Source organism: Triturus cristatus, chromosome 12, assembly GCF_964204655.1.
Source record: "Triturus cristatus chromosome 12, aTriCri1.1, whole genome shotgun sequence".
Classification (NCBI taxonomy): Eukaryota; Metazoa; Chordata; class Amphibia; order Caudata; family Salamandridae; genus Triturus; species Triturus cristatus.
Window position 1 is genome coordinate 80,887,222 of NC_140595.1, and position 13,693 is coordinate 80,900,914.

Consider the following 13,693-nt stretch of genomic DNA (forward strand, 5'->3'; position numbering starts at 1 on the left):
CAGGGCGGGGCTGAGCAGCGAAACACCTCACCAGCGGCAGCAGAGGCCATCGGGCTGGACATAAGATGAGCGGCTTCTCACCGACCCCCTATCTCATCCCACGGGGTGTGAATGCTTGGGCCAAGGCGCGGGGGTCAGGGGAGGCCGTGTGCACATTTAAACTGCAGGAGTGCTGCCATGGGGTGCCACAAAACGCCAAAGGGGCACAGACCCCCCCATACACCAGACCCGGGGGCTGAATAAGACTTAGACCTAATCCATGAAGGAGCAGAGCGCGTGACTTCTCTCTACTTGCCCTGAAAAGGAGGAAAGCAGAGGCAGGCCGGAGCAGCAGAGCGATGTCTCTACTTAACTTGCCGTACACCCCCATAACCCCATTGCTGAGGAAAAGACTGGGTGAGGCGACACAAGAAAGTGCTGGGTGCCAGAGCGCTCTATCATCAGCAGCAGAGAGCGCTGAATCAAGGGCATAGTCAGCGACCTCTCCCCGAGAGGGGGCACCCCCCATCTCACCTGACTGAATGTGAGTGACCGGAGTGCAGGGGTTGGGGGAGACCACGGAGCGCTGTAAACTTAAGAGAGGTTCAGTTTTGCCCTGCTCCGGGCCCGGGGGCTGTGTCTGGCCTAGGCCACAGCCAAGTGAGGGTGATACGTGCAACTCTCCCGAATTACCCTGAAGCAGGCGAGACTTGGTAGACTGCTGGGAAACAAACAACCCTAGAGTAACACCGCAGGGGTGATAGAGAACCACACAGTCCCGCCCCACTCTGGATACAGAGATTGGTTTGGGCCTGGACTGTGGAGCCTGGGGGTGACGTGGACAACAGGAGAGCGCCTATTCAAGGGAGGGCAAACACTCAACAGCTGCGAGAAAGCAAGCACTCTGCGAAGGCCGTCCCTGATCGGGGCATGGGGTCGGACCAGGCCCAGGCCACAGGAGAGTGCGACAGAGACAGCAGCTAAAGGGCAGCGAACACACCAGAAGTGACAATCCCCTCCCCCAAACAGCTACTTACTTGCTACCGCACATACGCAATGAACCCGTAGGTTGAGGCTACTACACCCGAGAAGCTGCGACCTGAGTGACTGATACTACTTGCATGAACTGATCACGAATGCACAGCAGTTAGCAATGGGCCGCCTACGCACATCTGCTCAGCAGCCTAACCCACGCAATGGTAACTCAGAGTCGGTGGCCGCGGAAAGCGCCACTGCCACGGAGATGTCGCATGCAGCGCTCGCCACCAAGTTAGACTCGGTGCTGGCGGCGGTAGAGAAGATTGGAACTGCACTCAACCAAACACGCTCTTCGCTGGAGTAAAACATTTATAAAAGTCACTTCAGATTTCACCCTGCTGAACGGCCTATCACCATAAACTAAGGGAAAAAGTGCGTCTGCAGGAGCAAACACTCACGGAACTGAATCCCATTATGCAAAGTCACACAGCAGCCCTACAGGACTTAATAGACCGCGTGCATGAGTTGGAAGACAAAGTGGAAGACGCAGAGGGGCGCTCACGCCGAAATAATGTCCGTGATGTGGGCCTGCCAGAAAGCGAAGAAGGGCGCAAACCTGAAGAATACCCTGAGCGCTTGATCAGTTCACTGCTGCCCACTGGCGCATTGTCCCTCCACTTTGTAGTCGAAAGAGCGCACCTAGTCCCTGCGCAGAAAACCCAGCCGGAACCAGTCCACGCTCATTCCTGTTTAAAGTCCTAAACTACAGGGACAGAGATACGATCCTACGAGAGGCCCCCAAATTGGCAAACATTCAGATAGGCAACAACCAAGTCATGAAACTTCCGGATTACACAGCGCAAGTGCCACGGCGCAGGAGCACTTACGCCTTAGTGAAGCGACAACTACGTGAACTTGAACTCAGCTACTCACTGCTATTCCTTGCCAGACTGCGAGTGGTTGTTAAAGGAGTGGTGCGCTTCTTCGACTCTTCTACAAAAGTTTGTGACTGGCTGGAGGAATTGGGAACATGGGCAGGGCCTAGGCCACGCGAGGAAGAAACACTGAGGAAGCCCAGCAGAAGACGTTGAGGTGGGCGCAGCAGGCCTAAAACAGATACTGCTGCGGCCTCCACTGTCCCCAACTCAGAGAAGAATGGAAAGACAGGAAGCAATACACGTGGTTGCAACACTGGGAGCTATGGCAGAAAACCCTGACCGCCACCTGAGCCCATCCAGATCCTCAGACACCCACCGCCTCCATCCCCTCCAGGCTCGGCGACCCCAAAGAATTTCAACTGCAGGAGGTCATGCTGCAGACGGCAGATGACATCATATGACTTTCTGTGGACTAATGTGCCCTATAGAAATCAACGCACGCAAGTACCTGTCAGCCTAGTAAAATGTTGTGTAGTAATTTGCATGTTGTTTGCATATATGCCTTCCTCCAAAAGAGAAACCGCGCCGCCCTGCACACAGCCGCGAATAGTCCTTTCCGAACACCACAATATAGGGCAGCTGCGGCGCGCACGCGTCCCGTATGCGAAGGTTTGGCTGGGCTGACCTGCAACCCAAGCTTGATACTGAGGGTCGTAATAACCCTAATTCGTCGCGTGCCACACACACCCCTACCACACGTCAGATTGACACAGTTCTGGCCATAAATTGGGCATCTTAGTTTGGACGAATATCCAATTGGATCTCGCCCTTGATAGTTATGCATGGTTTAGCTCACACTTGTGCCTTGTTACTAGCATTACTGAGTTTGAGTACACCCACACACATGAATCGCAACGCCGTGCCCTCCCTGAGCCACGCTGACCAGCTTAAAGAAGTAACATGACGCAGGTCAACGTAGTTACATGGAATGTGCGCGGTATACATACATTGGCTCGTAGATACTCAACCTATGCCTATTTGCAGCGCAGGGCCGCCGGTATAGAGTTACTCCAAGAGACACATATGTCCCACACAGAGTTAGAACGACTGCGCAGCAGATGAAAAGGCCAAGTGTTTGGTACACGCTATTCAGCCCATGCGCATGTGTCCTCATCTGGGTGAGAGCCGGTATCCCATTCATAAGCGAGGATGTACTAGTAGACCCTGAAGGAAGGTACACATTAGTTAGTGGGCGACTTAACGGCCAACAGATACTTATCGGTAGCATCTACACCCCGAACATCAGCCAGCCATCCTTCCTAGACAGCTACACAAAGATATTAACGAAATGGGTCGGGATCCCCTGGCTCTTTGGAGGGGACTTCAATTCTGTGCTTAACATAGATTTAGACAGGTCGTTTCCACCTCTGACCAGAACTACAGTAACGTCCAACACACAGGCCCTCACAGACTGGCTCGCACACTGGACACTTTTAGACATATGGCGCACCATTAACCCTGACACCCGGGTCTACTCCTACTATTCAGCGGTGCATAGATTGCACGTACGCCTAGACCGAATAATGGAATCCCCTGCGTTGCTCTGCCTGGTCAGCTGGATAGAATATCTAGGCAGGACGCATTCTGACCACAATCCCCAAATACTGCAACTCGCCTGGGAACCTGAACACCCCCCTGCCCCCACATGGAGACTCCAAACTGCAGTACTAGAGGACCTAGCATTTCGCTCGACATTAGTAACAGCACTACTCAAATATTTTGAAGTCAATGAAAACACAGCAGGGGACGCACTAGTGGAGTGGGAAGCCTTTAAATTTACAAAGAGGGGACACTGTATGGGTGCGACCTGGAGCATACGTAAACAGCTAGACTCTAGCCTAAGCAAAATCGAAACGCAACTGTTACGATATGAAACAGAAGGTGAAGAAGGGGGAAGAGATGTACATCGCCTAGAGACGCTGTGCACAGCACGCACTGAGCTCCTAGAACACCTTCGTTGCCACAACTATGCCGCGCACACGGCACGAGCTCACGCCACCGCTGATCGGGCGGGCCGACTTCTGGCCTGGCTAATCTGTCAGTAACACGCTCATAAACCGATAGGCGCATTGCGAACTAACACAGGGGTCCTAGTACATATGCAGTGCGACATTCATGCAGCTATGACACACCACTACAGTCAACTGAATCAGTCTCAAAGCTGCTGCGATTCACATACCCTAACAGCCTTCCTAGACCGAGTACACATACTTGAAGTAACGCCGGCGCATAACGAGATATTGAGTGAGCCGATCTCACTGGAGGAAATCCAGGAAGCAATATTGTTTGTGGCCACAGGGAAGACTCTGGGACCCGAGGGGCTCCCGGCGGAATACAATAAAGCGCATAGTGTATCACTAGTGCTGCCACTACACACCCTCTATGCAGCTGCTGTAGAAACGGGACAGCTCCCTCCTACACTGCGTGAGTCTCACTTGATATTGTTGCCCAAGCCTGATGGGGACCCAACAGATATGAACTTCTATAGGCCCCTCGACCTACTCCACACTGATTTTAAACTGTTAGCAAACGTCTTGGCAGACAGATTGGCGCAAGTTGTTCCCACCCTGGTCCATGCAGACCAAAACGGATTTGTGCTGTCCCGAAATACTTCACTCAATCTACTTCACTTCTTTCGAGTTGCAGCTTGTTCTACATGTGACTGACCGATAGCAGGCTGCCTCATACTTGATCTTGACAAAGCCTTTGATTCTCTCGTATGGGATTATATGTTTGCCACTCTTGAAAGATACAAGCTAGACCCCACTTTCCTGAAACTGACCCGCTTACTTTACACAAATCCAGTGGTAAGGGTGAAGACAGGACCATACATATCAGACATAGTCCCAGTGCGAAGAGGGACGCGAAGGGCTGCCCATTGTCCCCCCCCCCTCCTCTTCGCGCTTGCGATGGAGCCTCTCGTGGAATCAGTAAGGACAATCCTACACAATGGCATTCCGTTAGGAGATGGCACACACACAGTGTCATTGTATGCCGATAATCTACTGATCTATCTTGGGGACACAACTGATGTGCCAGAACGACTGGTTCAGATCCTCCGTGAATTTATATATTATATATATAAAATATCAGGGCTGAAAGTAAACATCGGCAAATCTAAACTATATGCCTTCGGCGACGGGAACCACGACCCAGGACTCGTGCTTGATGGCGAGAGGGTGTGTGGATCAAGGGCACATTCTGCTACCTAGGTATACAAGTATATCGGCAACCGCTGGATCTCTATGACGGTAACTTATTCAGGGCATTAACGGCCATCAGAACCCAGATGCGATTCTGGAGAACACTCCCACTTGCTGTTACAGGCAGAGTGGCACTGGTAAAGATGGTGGCTCTGCCAAGGTTCTTGTACTACTTCGCCAACCTGCCTATCTATATACCCACCTCCTTCTTCACCACTCTAGAGTAGATGGCCAGGGACTTCATATAGGGCCCCAGCAACACAGAGTGGCGGTAAAGAAACTATATCTACCTGTGGACCACGGGGGCCTAGCAGCACCCTGTTTCGAGCCCTGCTATTTGGCAGCCCAACTTCAGTGGATCGCCAAGTGGATGCCAGGCCGTCAACGATACGACACAGCGACCGCACGCCCACCGTATAAGTTACCCCAGCTCCTCAAGCTTTTTCACCCTGCTGCACGAACGCGGCCTCCAGAATCCCTGATGCTGAACGTGATATACAAATGCTATCGAAGAAGCCTCTATATAACCCGAAACATAACGCCCTAGGCCCCTGCGCTCCCTTTAGAAGGCATTCCTAGGGGCCAGGCGGTATTTACAGCTGCTGAGCTGCAGCACTGGCACGAGGTGGGAATTCAGACTTTAGGTGACTTATATCGCGATGGCTCGCTCGTTCCCTATGTGGCACTAATAGAAGTTGAAGGGCTCCCCGCAGGGCAATTCCTCCTGCATAGATCACTGATGGCTACAGTCGCTGTGAAATGGGGCGACCTTACCACTGAGCCATAAATGCATCTCCCTGTGCAATACTTACACGTTATGAGACAAGGTAGGCACCTTACACGATGGTTCGCAGCCTCACTGAGACCGCATGCACCGATAAGTCTAGACCCCCCTTCGTCACAAGTGGGAACATGACCTGGGCCGGCAATTCTCAGACGAAGAATGGGTGCAAGTGCTGGCCAGCCCAGTACAGATCCCCAGGAATCTGAGATTCAGACAAATACAGTATTATATCACACAGAGCGTATTTCACCCTTGGTAAAATCAACAGATATTTCCACCGCACCGACTCTACCTATCCTAAATGTGCTGTCCCAGATGCTGAACTTGTGCACATGCTCTGGAGTTGCACCAGCCTCGGTGCATATTGGAAGGCGTTGGCGGACGTACTCCGCACCTGCACCGCGAGAGATATACCTTTGACTGGCCAACATAACTGCTGCATAAATTCCGGAGAACATGAAACACTGAGGTAACCTCCAGGTTTTTAGACCTAGGCATAGTGGCGGCCAAAAGATTAATCACGAAAAAGTGGAAGGCTCCCAATCCACCCGCCCCCACATACAAGCATGGAGACGCTCCACACTCGCATGGGCTAGGGCAGAAAGTATAGCGATCCGGCGCGAAGAAACCATGGGTCTTAGGAAAATACCTATATCTGGAAACTGGGAAGCAATTCTGACAGCGCTACAGCAGAGCGTAGACAGCCAGACTAGTCTCCACAGACGCCTGATTCATCTAAGTGATACAGCGCTCGCGTCGTGTACCTCCAAGTCACCCAAAGACACTCGACCTGTTGCCACCAGCCGCACGGCGACGCCCCGGGCCATTCACTTGCCGCGGGCCAGCCCGCAGAGCAGCAGGTGTAGGCGCAATAGGCGACACACGCACACACCCACAAACAGATCCATGAGATACTCTAACTCAGCCCAAAATTTTTAAGCCCCATTCCCCAGTTGTCAAACGCACTATTCATAGGATCAGCTGAATAGCACTGTTCCTCATATGTTGCTCATTGCATGATATAATTAAACAACAAGCTCATTGCCTCGGACAGGCACTGCGAGCCTAGGCATGTGAAGCTTAAGAGCGCCAACACGTAGCGGTGCCTACTGTACAAGCATTGGTGCTGTTGTAATCACTGCTAATGTAATGATGCAACAAGGCTGATACCACTGAATCCTAAGGTATAATGTGCAAATTAGTTGACGTTACAAATGGGAAAATGTATTAAAAAATTATATTTTGATGTGTAATATGGTCCAATATTGTCAATTAGGGCTTCTGGTGAAATTTGCAAACCATTTGGTTTTCAGTTTTGTGGCTTATGAGGTCACCAGAACCCCTTGATGGAAATACTGGACCATACAGCACAGTTACCAGTTATGTACCATGTATATTGTAAAATTCCAAAATGGATAAAAGGCTGCCTGCACCCAAACATCAAGGAACTTATTCACAGCAATTGTAGCCTGCACACTGGTTAATGTAGTGTCCTGTGAGACACGTTCTAGTGTCTCACAGGAAGTTGTAATCCCAGCCACTCCCTCGACTGGACACACTGCAGCCCCACACCCATCCATCACGGGTGCCACGAGTGACGTGGCCCCGTCAATAAAAGGGACCGAGTGCACGTGCTCGTGGCCAGTTTACTGTAGTACATCATCATTTCTCTGGGTCAGTTATTACCGTCATGGGGGCCTGAGGCCCGACACCACATTGGCGACGAGGCGGGCAGCTAACCCCGCATGCCTGCTTTCTCTGCTTCATCGTTCCTCCTGGGAGAGAAAGTGAGCCCGGCAAACGGCACCCCCGGCGCGCTGTCTACTGCCACCCATGACTGCCGAGAGGACTAGCGTCTCCTGTACGGTGGCTCACTCATACCCAGTGCCAGCACGAAAATCGAGGCCGTGCTTAGGAAGGAGGAGGCCACCAAGCGCATGCACCGGTATCACGGGAGTGGGCCCAGCAGCACCCACACACAGCCACCGCGGCAGCCTTGGTGCCAGCTAGCCCGACAGCGGAAGGTCAGTGGCCCAGTAAGCATGAAAGAAAATTGACGCTACTAGCGCTGCGCTGGAAGCACCCATGACTCTGACACTAGGAGTACCCCCGCCTATGCCCTGAGGCGCCTACAGGCCTTCCAGTTCGCCATTATTGCACCCACCACAAAGTGAGAAGGGTCGCGACACGACCACCCCCAGCACCAACAGCAGCAGCCTGTGGACAGAGCCGCTGGCGTCACTGGAGGAGAAGCGGCACAGACCGACTCCCCCACTAACCCGCATCCAAGCCGTTAGGATCAAATAAATGACGGCGCATCAACCGGCACCCACCGATGACACCTACCCGGTACGTGAGTCAAGACCAACACGGCGCCATGGCCCAGAGGGGCGGGAGCGCTCCGCTTCAAGGCCTCCCTGCTGCTACACATGCAAAATAAAAGCGGCGCCCCTAGCAGAGACAGCACGTTTTGCGACCCAGCATTAATAAGGAAATTGAACCCGGCCGCGCCAGGAAAAAAAATAAAAACCCATGCCGGCATCTCAGCACCCCAGGGCATCATGGAATACACTGCCCACAGCGTAGTAGCGAACCATCAGCCAGCACTGGGTGAGAGTATCAAACGGCTGCATCCCGCGCTGGCTGCAAACCCCCACCGCAGGCAGCTCACGCCTACCCGCAACCGGGAGGCTGCGGCCCTGGCCCTCTTTGAATAGAATAGCAAGAGAGCCCCTACCCCGCCACCCGCGGGTCACCACACAAACTGCCACCACGCCTGCCCCCTTAAACGTTTGGGGGCGGCTCAGCACGCAACTAGAGAAGGGCTGCCCGTGCCCCGGTGAAAAGACTCTGCGCCATCTAGTGGCCACATGCAGCGCCACACAGCTTGCGACATCGCACTGGTCCAGCAAACCCTGCCAGTCCCTGCAGCAAAAGGAGAACAGGGTCGGCAGCGCCCCCAAACAGTCACATGGATGTGCCCACACTCAGCCCAGGGAGTCCACAGACAGACCTCACACGCCAGCGGTCTCCCCACTGAAGTGACACCAATGGACAAGGGAGTCCTGCACTCTGGCCAGGTGAACGCTCCACCTACCTCCACAGAAGGCTTACAGCACACAGGATGGCCTCCCCACCTCGCAAGCAGGAGCTGCACAGCCCTTCGTCTAAAGTGCGAATGCCGGGACCGGCACAACCGGAGTGCTGCACTGCCATCCAGTGGCCACCTGTGGTACTGCAGCCACACCACCCAAATACACTACCGAGGAACGCCTGCAGTGGCACAATGGGAACTTCGTCATGCAAGGAAGATCCCGGCCCACATTTACACAGCTAAGTTGAAAAGAATATCCAAACCCACACGGGTATAGAGAGCAGCCACCTCACCCTCGCCCAAAGTGTCCCCAGCTCCCACACGGTGGCCAAAGACAGAAAGTAGACAGCATCCGCCAAGGACTGGGGCCCACCAACACTGCGCAGGACCCCACACCTGCATCATCACCCCAGCGTGGCTTCACAGTGGCAGTATGCCTACTAACACATGAACAGTAGCCACGGTGCCCCCAGGTGTGGTGCACGACACAGCACCTCCACACAGCATACACAATGCTCGCAGCAAGAGGAAACCAACCAAGGATCAGCGAAATGCCCTGCACGGCCAAAGAAGCCACAGCGACACAGTAGAAGCAGTCAGCGGCAGAGCGAATGTTACCATGCCCACCACAAGAAGTCCAAGACGCGGACTGGCCGTTCGAGCCAGACGGCGACACTCATCGCAGCAGTAGCACTATCGTGGGCACAACACTGCCGCAAGTCGCACCAGTAGCAAAACAGACAGCAGCGTCACAAGGTACCTTTCCACACCAGCGGCACAAGAAAATCTGGTGCAGAGCAGGCACCACAAGCGGCTGCCCATCGCCACCGCCAGTGAGGAGATCACTACTCACTCCCACTGGTGTACAGACACGACCGCAAGCTGCAACACAGGCACACCCTGTGCCAGACGAGAGCGCCCAAGGAGAAGCCGGAGGGCACGTGGTCCGATGCACGCAAAAGGCCGCGCCAGTGAACCTGACAGCATGGGCAAGCACCCCGGGCAATAGCGACATCTCCACAAAGAAGCACCGCTGGACGCAGCACAGAGCGACCACGTCTCCACTGCACAAGCGTAGCCCTGCAGTGGGCCGAAAGCGACAGTGTCCGCAACACAGTGTCCTCCTCAACACAGCCTCAAGATGGAGTTGGCGGTGACCCACGACAGGCAAGAAAGGAGTCGCACCCGCAGCGCCCCGAAAGCGACAGTGTCCGCGACAGTGTCCTCCTCAACACAGCCTCAAGATGGAGTCGGCGGTGACCCACGACAGGCAAGAAAGGAGTCGCACCCGCAGCAGCCCGAAAGCGACAGTGTCCGCGACAGTGTCCTCCTCAACACAGCCTCAAGATGGAGTCAGCGGTGACCCACGACAGGCAAGCGAGAAGTCGCACACACCACGTGGCAGGCCGCCACAGCAACAGGCGCTCCAACGGCAGCGACACGCGACTGGACGTCACGTCACCCAGCAAGCCAGGAGCACACCGGAGCGAAGGCAGAAGCCGGCGCCATGACAGCGCAGCCTCGAGGTCTAAGCGCAACGCCCTCGATGAAAGAAGAGTGACAGCCCTGTCACCCTGAAAAACCCGGAAGACACAGGTAGACTGAACAGACCAGCAAAAGGAGAAGACCAGGGACTTGCAGCAAGCCAAGAGCCCACCCTGACACATCCGACAGCCACCAAGGCGGACCACCGTCCCTGGACACAGCCTCACAGGAGAACCGAATGTAAGCCGCAGCAGTCGCGAACTGCGTCTCTCCACAACGCTTCCCCATGTGAACGGCCACTCCCCAAGTGTCGGCAGTCCAAGTCAAGTGGCATCCCTGCTCCTGTCCGCAGATGCCATGGGTGAAGATCTGCTCAGAGTGTCCGTCCTCACACTGCCACAAGATGGAGTCGGCAGTGGCTCCCAAGCCAGGCAAGAGAGGGTCAACACACTCTACGTGTTAAACTGCCACGGACATCCAACATCAGCAAGGCAGAGGCACGTGGCTGCCCAGGTCCATCCTGACATCCGAACTCTCCCAGCAAGTCACCACCACCTGTCATCCCGACTCACCACATGACTGACAGCCATCACCACGCCAGCCATCGGCACATGCGTCAAGCACCACTCCCTGAGTACCGATGGACTGGAGTCCGAAACAGTTGCCACACAAGCCGACTAAATGGAACCCAAAACCACATGTGAACCTGGCCTACACCGGAACTGCGGCAGCGAGTGCAAGTCTTAGCCAAGAATCATCCACCCGGGAGGGTTGTGCGTGCAACCAAGCAACGGCTCCTCGGCGGTCCTGCAGCTGCCCCCAGATGGCACACAACCAGCGGCTCCAGCGTAGCCTTCCTGTAGTCCCGGAGCAACCCCGACGACGGGCCTCACCAGGCGGGAGAGCGAGAAGAGACATTGCCCCACCGACAGGGTACCGGTCACAGCCAAGTAGTTCATCAGGGACAGTCGGTCCAGCATTACCTCTGTGAACACTCACGTTAAACTCCATCCATGGTCATGACGCAGCCCACCAAAAGAACTGGTAGATCACACCACAGACCATCACCGACGTCAGCCAAGAGGAAGCCATGCAAGAAATGTCATTGTCAGCAAACGGACGGTATGCCGTGGACGTCTCCAAGCCAGCAGTCGTGTCCTGAGTCCCTCGGGTTAAATTACGGGTGTCCGCCGAGAAGGTCCTGCGGCTAGCCAAGTTCACCAGCCCATGTCTGATGTCGTCCTGCCACCTGACTCGAGAGACTGATGGACCCTGTGGTATTTAATTAACCGTTTGTTTCTTCCGCACAGGTTGGACTGACATTTTGTTTGTCCTTCAATAAACTTGGAGAGGAATGTAGTGTCCTGTGAGACAAGTTCTAGTGTCTCACAGGAAGTTGTAATCCCAGCCACTCCCTCGAGGGCTGGACATACTGCACCCCCACACCCATCCATCACGGGTGCCACGAGTGACGTGGCCCCGTTAATAAAAGGGCCCAAGTGCACGTGCTCGTGGCCAGTTTACTGTAGTACATCATCAGGTCTCTGGGTCAGTTATTACCGTCATGGGGGCCTGAGGCCCGACACCACAGTTAAGTGCCTATGGCTAGCTTGGGATTCACAAAACATTTTTTGGTGTATCCTGGAAACGTTTTGAATTAAAAAACAAAACAAAACTACATCCCTGCAAGAGCATAAACCTCCATGGATATTTTATTTTTTAAATTCGTCACTGAGCTTTTTTTCCACCAAATCCAGTTCACCTTGTTCTTGTGGGTTTTATTCTTACACTGGTACTGAAGACGTGGAATCGACGTTCTATCCACAGTCGGTCTCTCCCACCACAATTCTCCTTGGCAAAGAGACTGAAAAAGCCCGGTCACCTAGTAATATGTTTTCTTTAGACCCAATCATCGCCCTCATCCATGTGACCTGAGATGGCGCCTCCTCATGATGAAGTTAATATATGGAATCCGGTGGTTACCGGTACTTAATCGTCAACACCACCACTTATGACAGTCTGCCACATGATGGCAATGTTTGTCTAATTTAGAGATCGGCACGACAATAGTTTATTAATTCAGTATATATTAAAAATAACTATGCCTGCTGGCCAAGCCATTCTAGTAGCTTTGGGGACCCGGTATAGTCCGAATTGTCACTCTTGTACGAGTGTGATAGATTGCAGTTGTGTTGGTACTGCCAGTGGCAGCGCTGGCAGGGCAATGGGTGGTGAAAGAGGCAGTGGCCTCCTGACGAGGGCCCTGGCACTTTTTTTTAAACAAACTAAGCACTGATGGTAACTTATAAATATATCAAATTCACTCTGCAGCAAGTTTTCCAATTGCTGCTATCCGTGTTCGCCCCAGCATTATGCTCTTAATTTGCATTTGTATTGGAGAAGCTGCAATCGGTGAGTTTGGAAGACGCTTCAGTTTGGCGGCCGTTGCCTTTGCGGGCTGTTCTGAATTGACTTGCCTACCACCTGACTGGAAGCCTGTCCTCCAGGTCAGCCTTACATCTAGTCCATGGTGGCTCCTACAGAGATACCTGCACCACAGTAACGAGAGGGACTGGTGGATCCAATGGCAAACTAAACCAAAGATATCATTTCTAAACCATTCAATTGGGCTGTAGAATGGAGGTGGGTATTTAGCCCAGTGAGTACAGGGGTCTAACCTCCTTTAGAAAAATAAATTCTGTCAAAGTTGAATAACACACGTTGAGCTATATTTTGTACTCCGAAAACTAGAACCTTAAGACCAGCCTTTAATGCACAACAGACATACTGTGGCAGCTCATTACAATACACATAAACAAATCTGTAACTGTATGTATACACGAAAGGGGGGACTAATACATGACGTCACAGTATGCATTAACACCTCACCAGGCCTCAAACAAATTGACATTTGTCTGGAAACCTGATTGTTGGTTGGGTAAAAGGAGTCTTGTTTTGATCTTTTTGCCACATGTCCTCAGCAATTAAATATTTAGACTAATGTATGTTGTTCTACTGAATGTCATCTGACCATGGGCCTGTTTCTACGTTCCTGCAGGTGTTTCTGGGGGGAAGCATTGTGAAAGGGGGACCTGTAACCGTAGTCAAGGACCATGAGTTGACGAGCCAGCCGGAACCCCTTGTGATTAAAGTAAGTTTCCTTTTCCACTCGTGTCTTGTGCAAGTAGCAAAACTACTCAGAAGTTAAAAATCTTCTTTTGTGATCCATGAA

The 13,693-nt window shown here is 53.0% G+C and overlaps 1 protein-coding gene across 3 annotated transcripts in view; it reads left to right on the forward strand.

Annotated features, from left to right (window-relative positions):
• Nucleotides 1-13,693, forward strand: part of LOC146772630 (methanethiol oxidase-like) — a 201,531-nt gene that overhangs the window by 149,519 nt on the left and 38,319 nt on the right. For all 3 annotated transcript variants that reach the window (XM_085638727.1, XM_085638729.1, XM_085638728.1), the window contains exon 10: nt 13,520-13,612. In XM_085638727.1, coding sequence (XP_085494853.1) covers nt 13,520-13,612 — 93 coding nt within the window. The remainder of the gene's footprint in view (nt 1-13,519; nt 13,613-13,693) is intronic.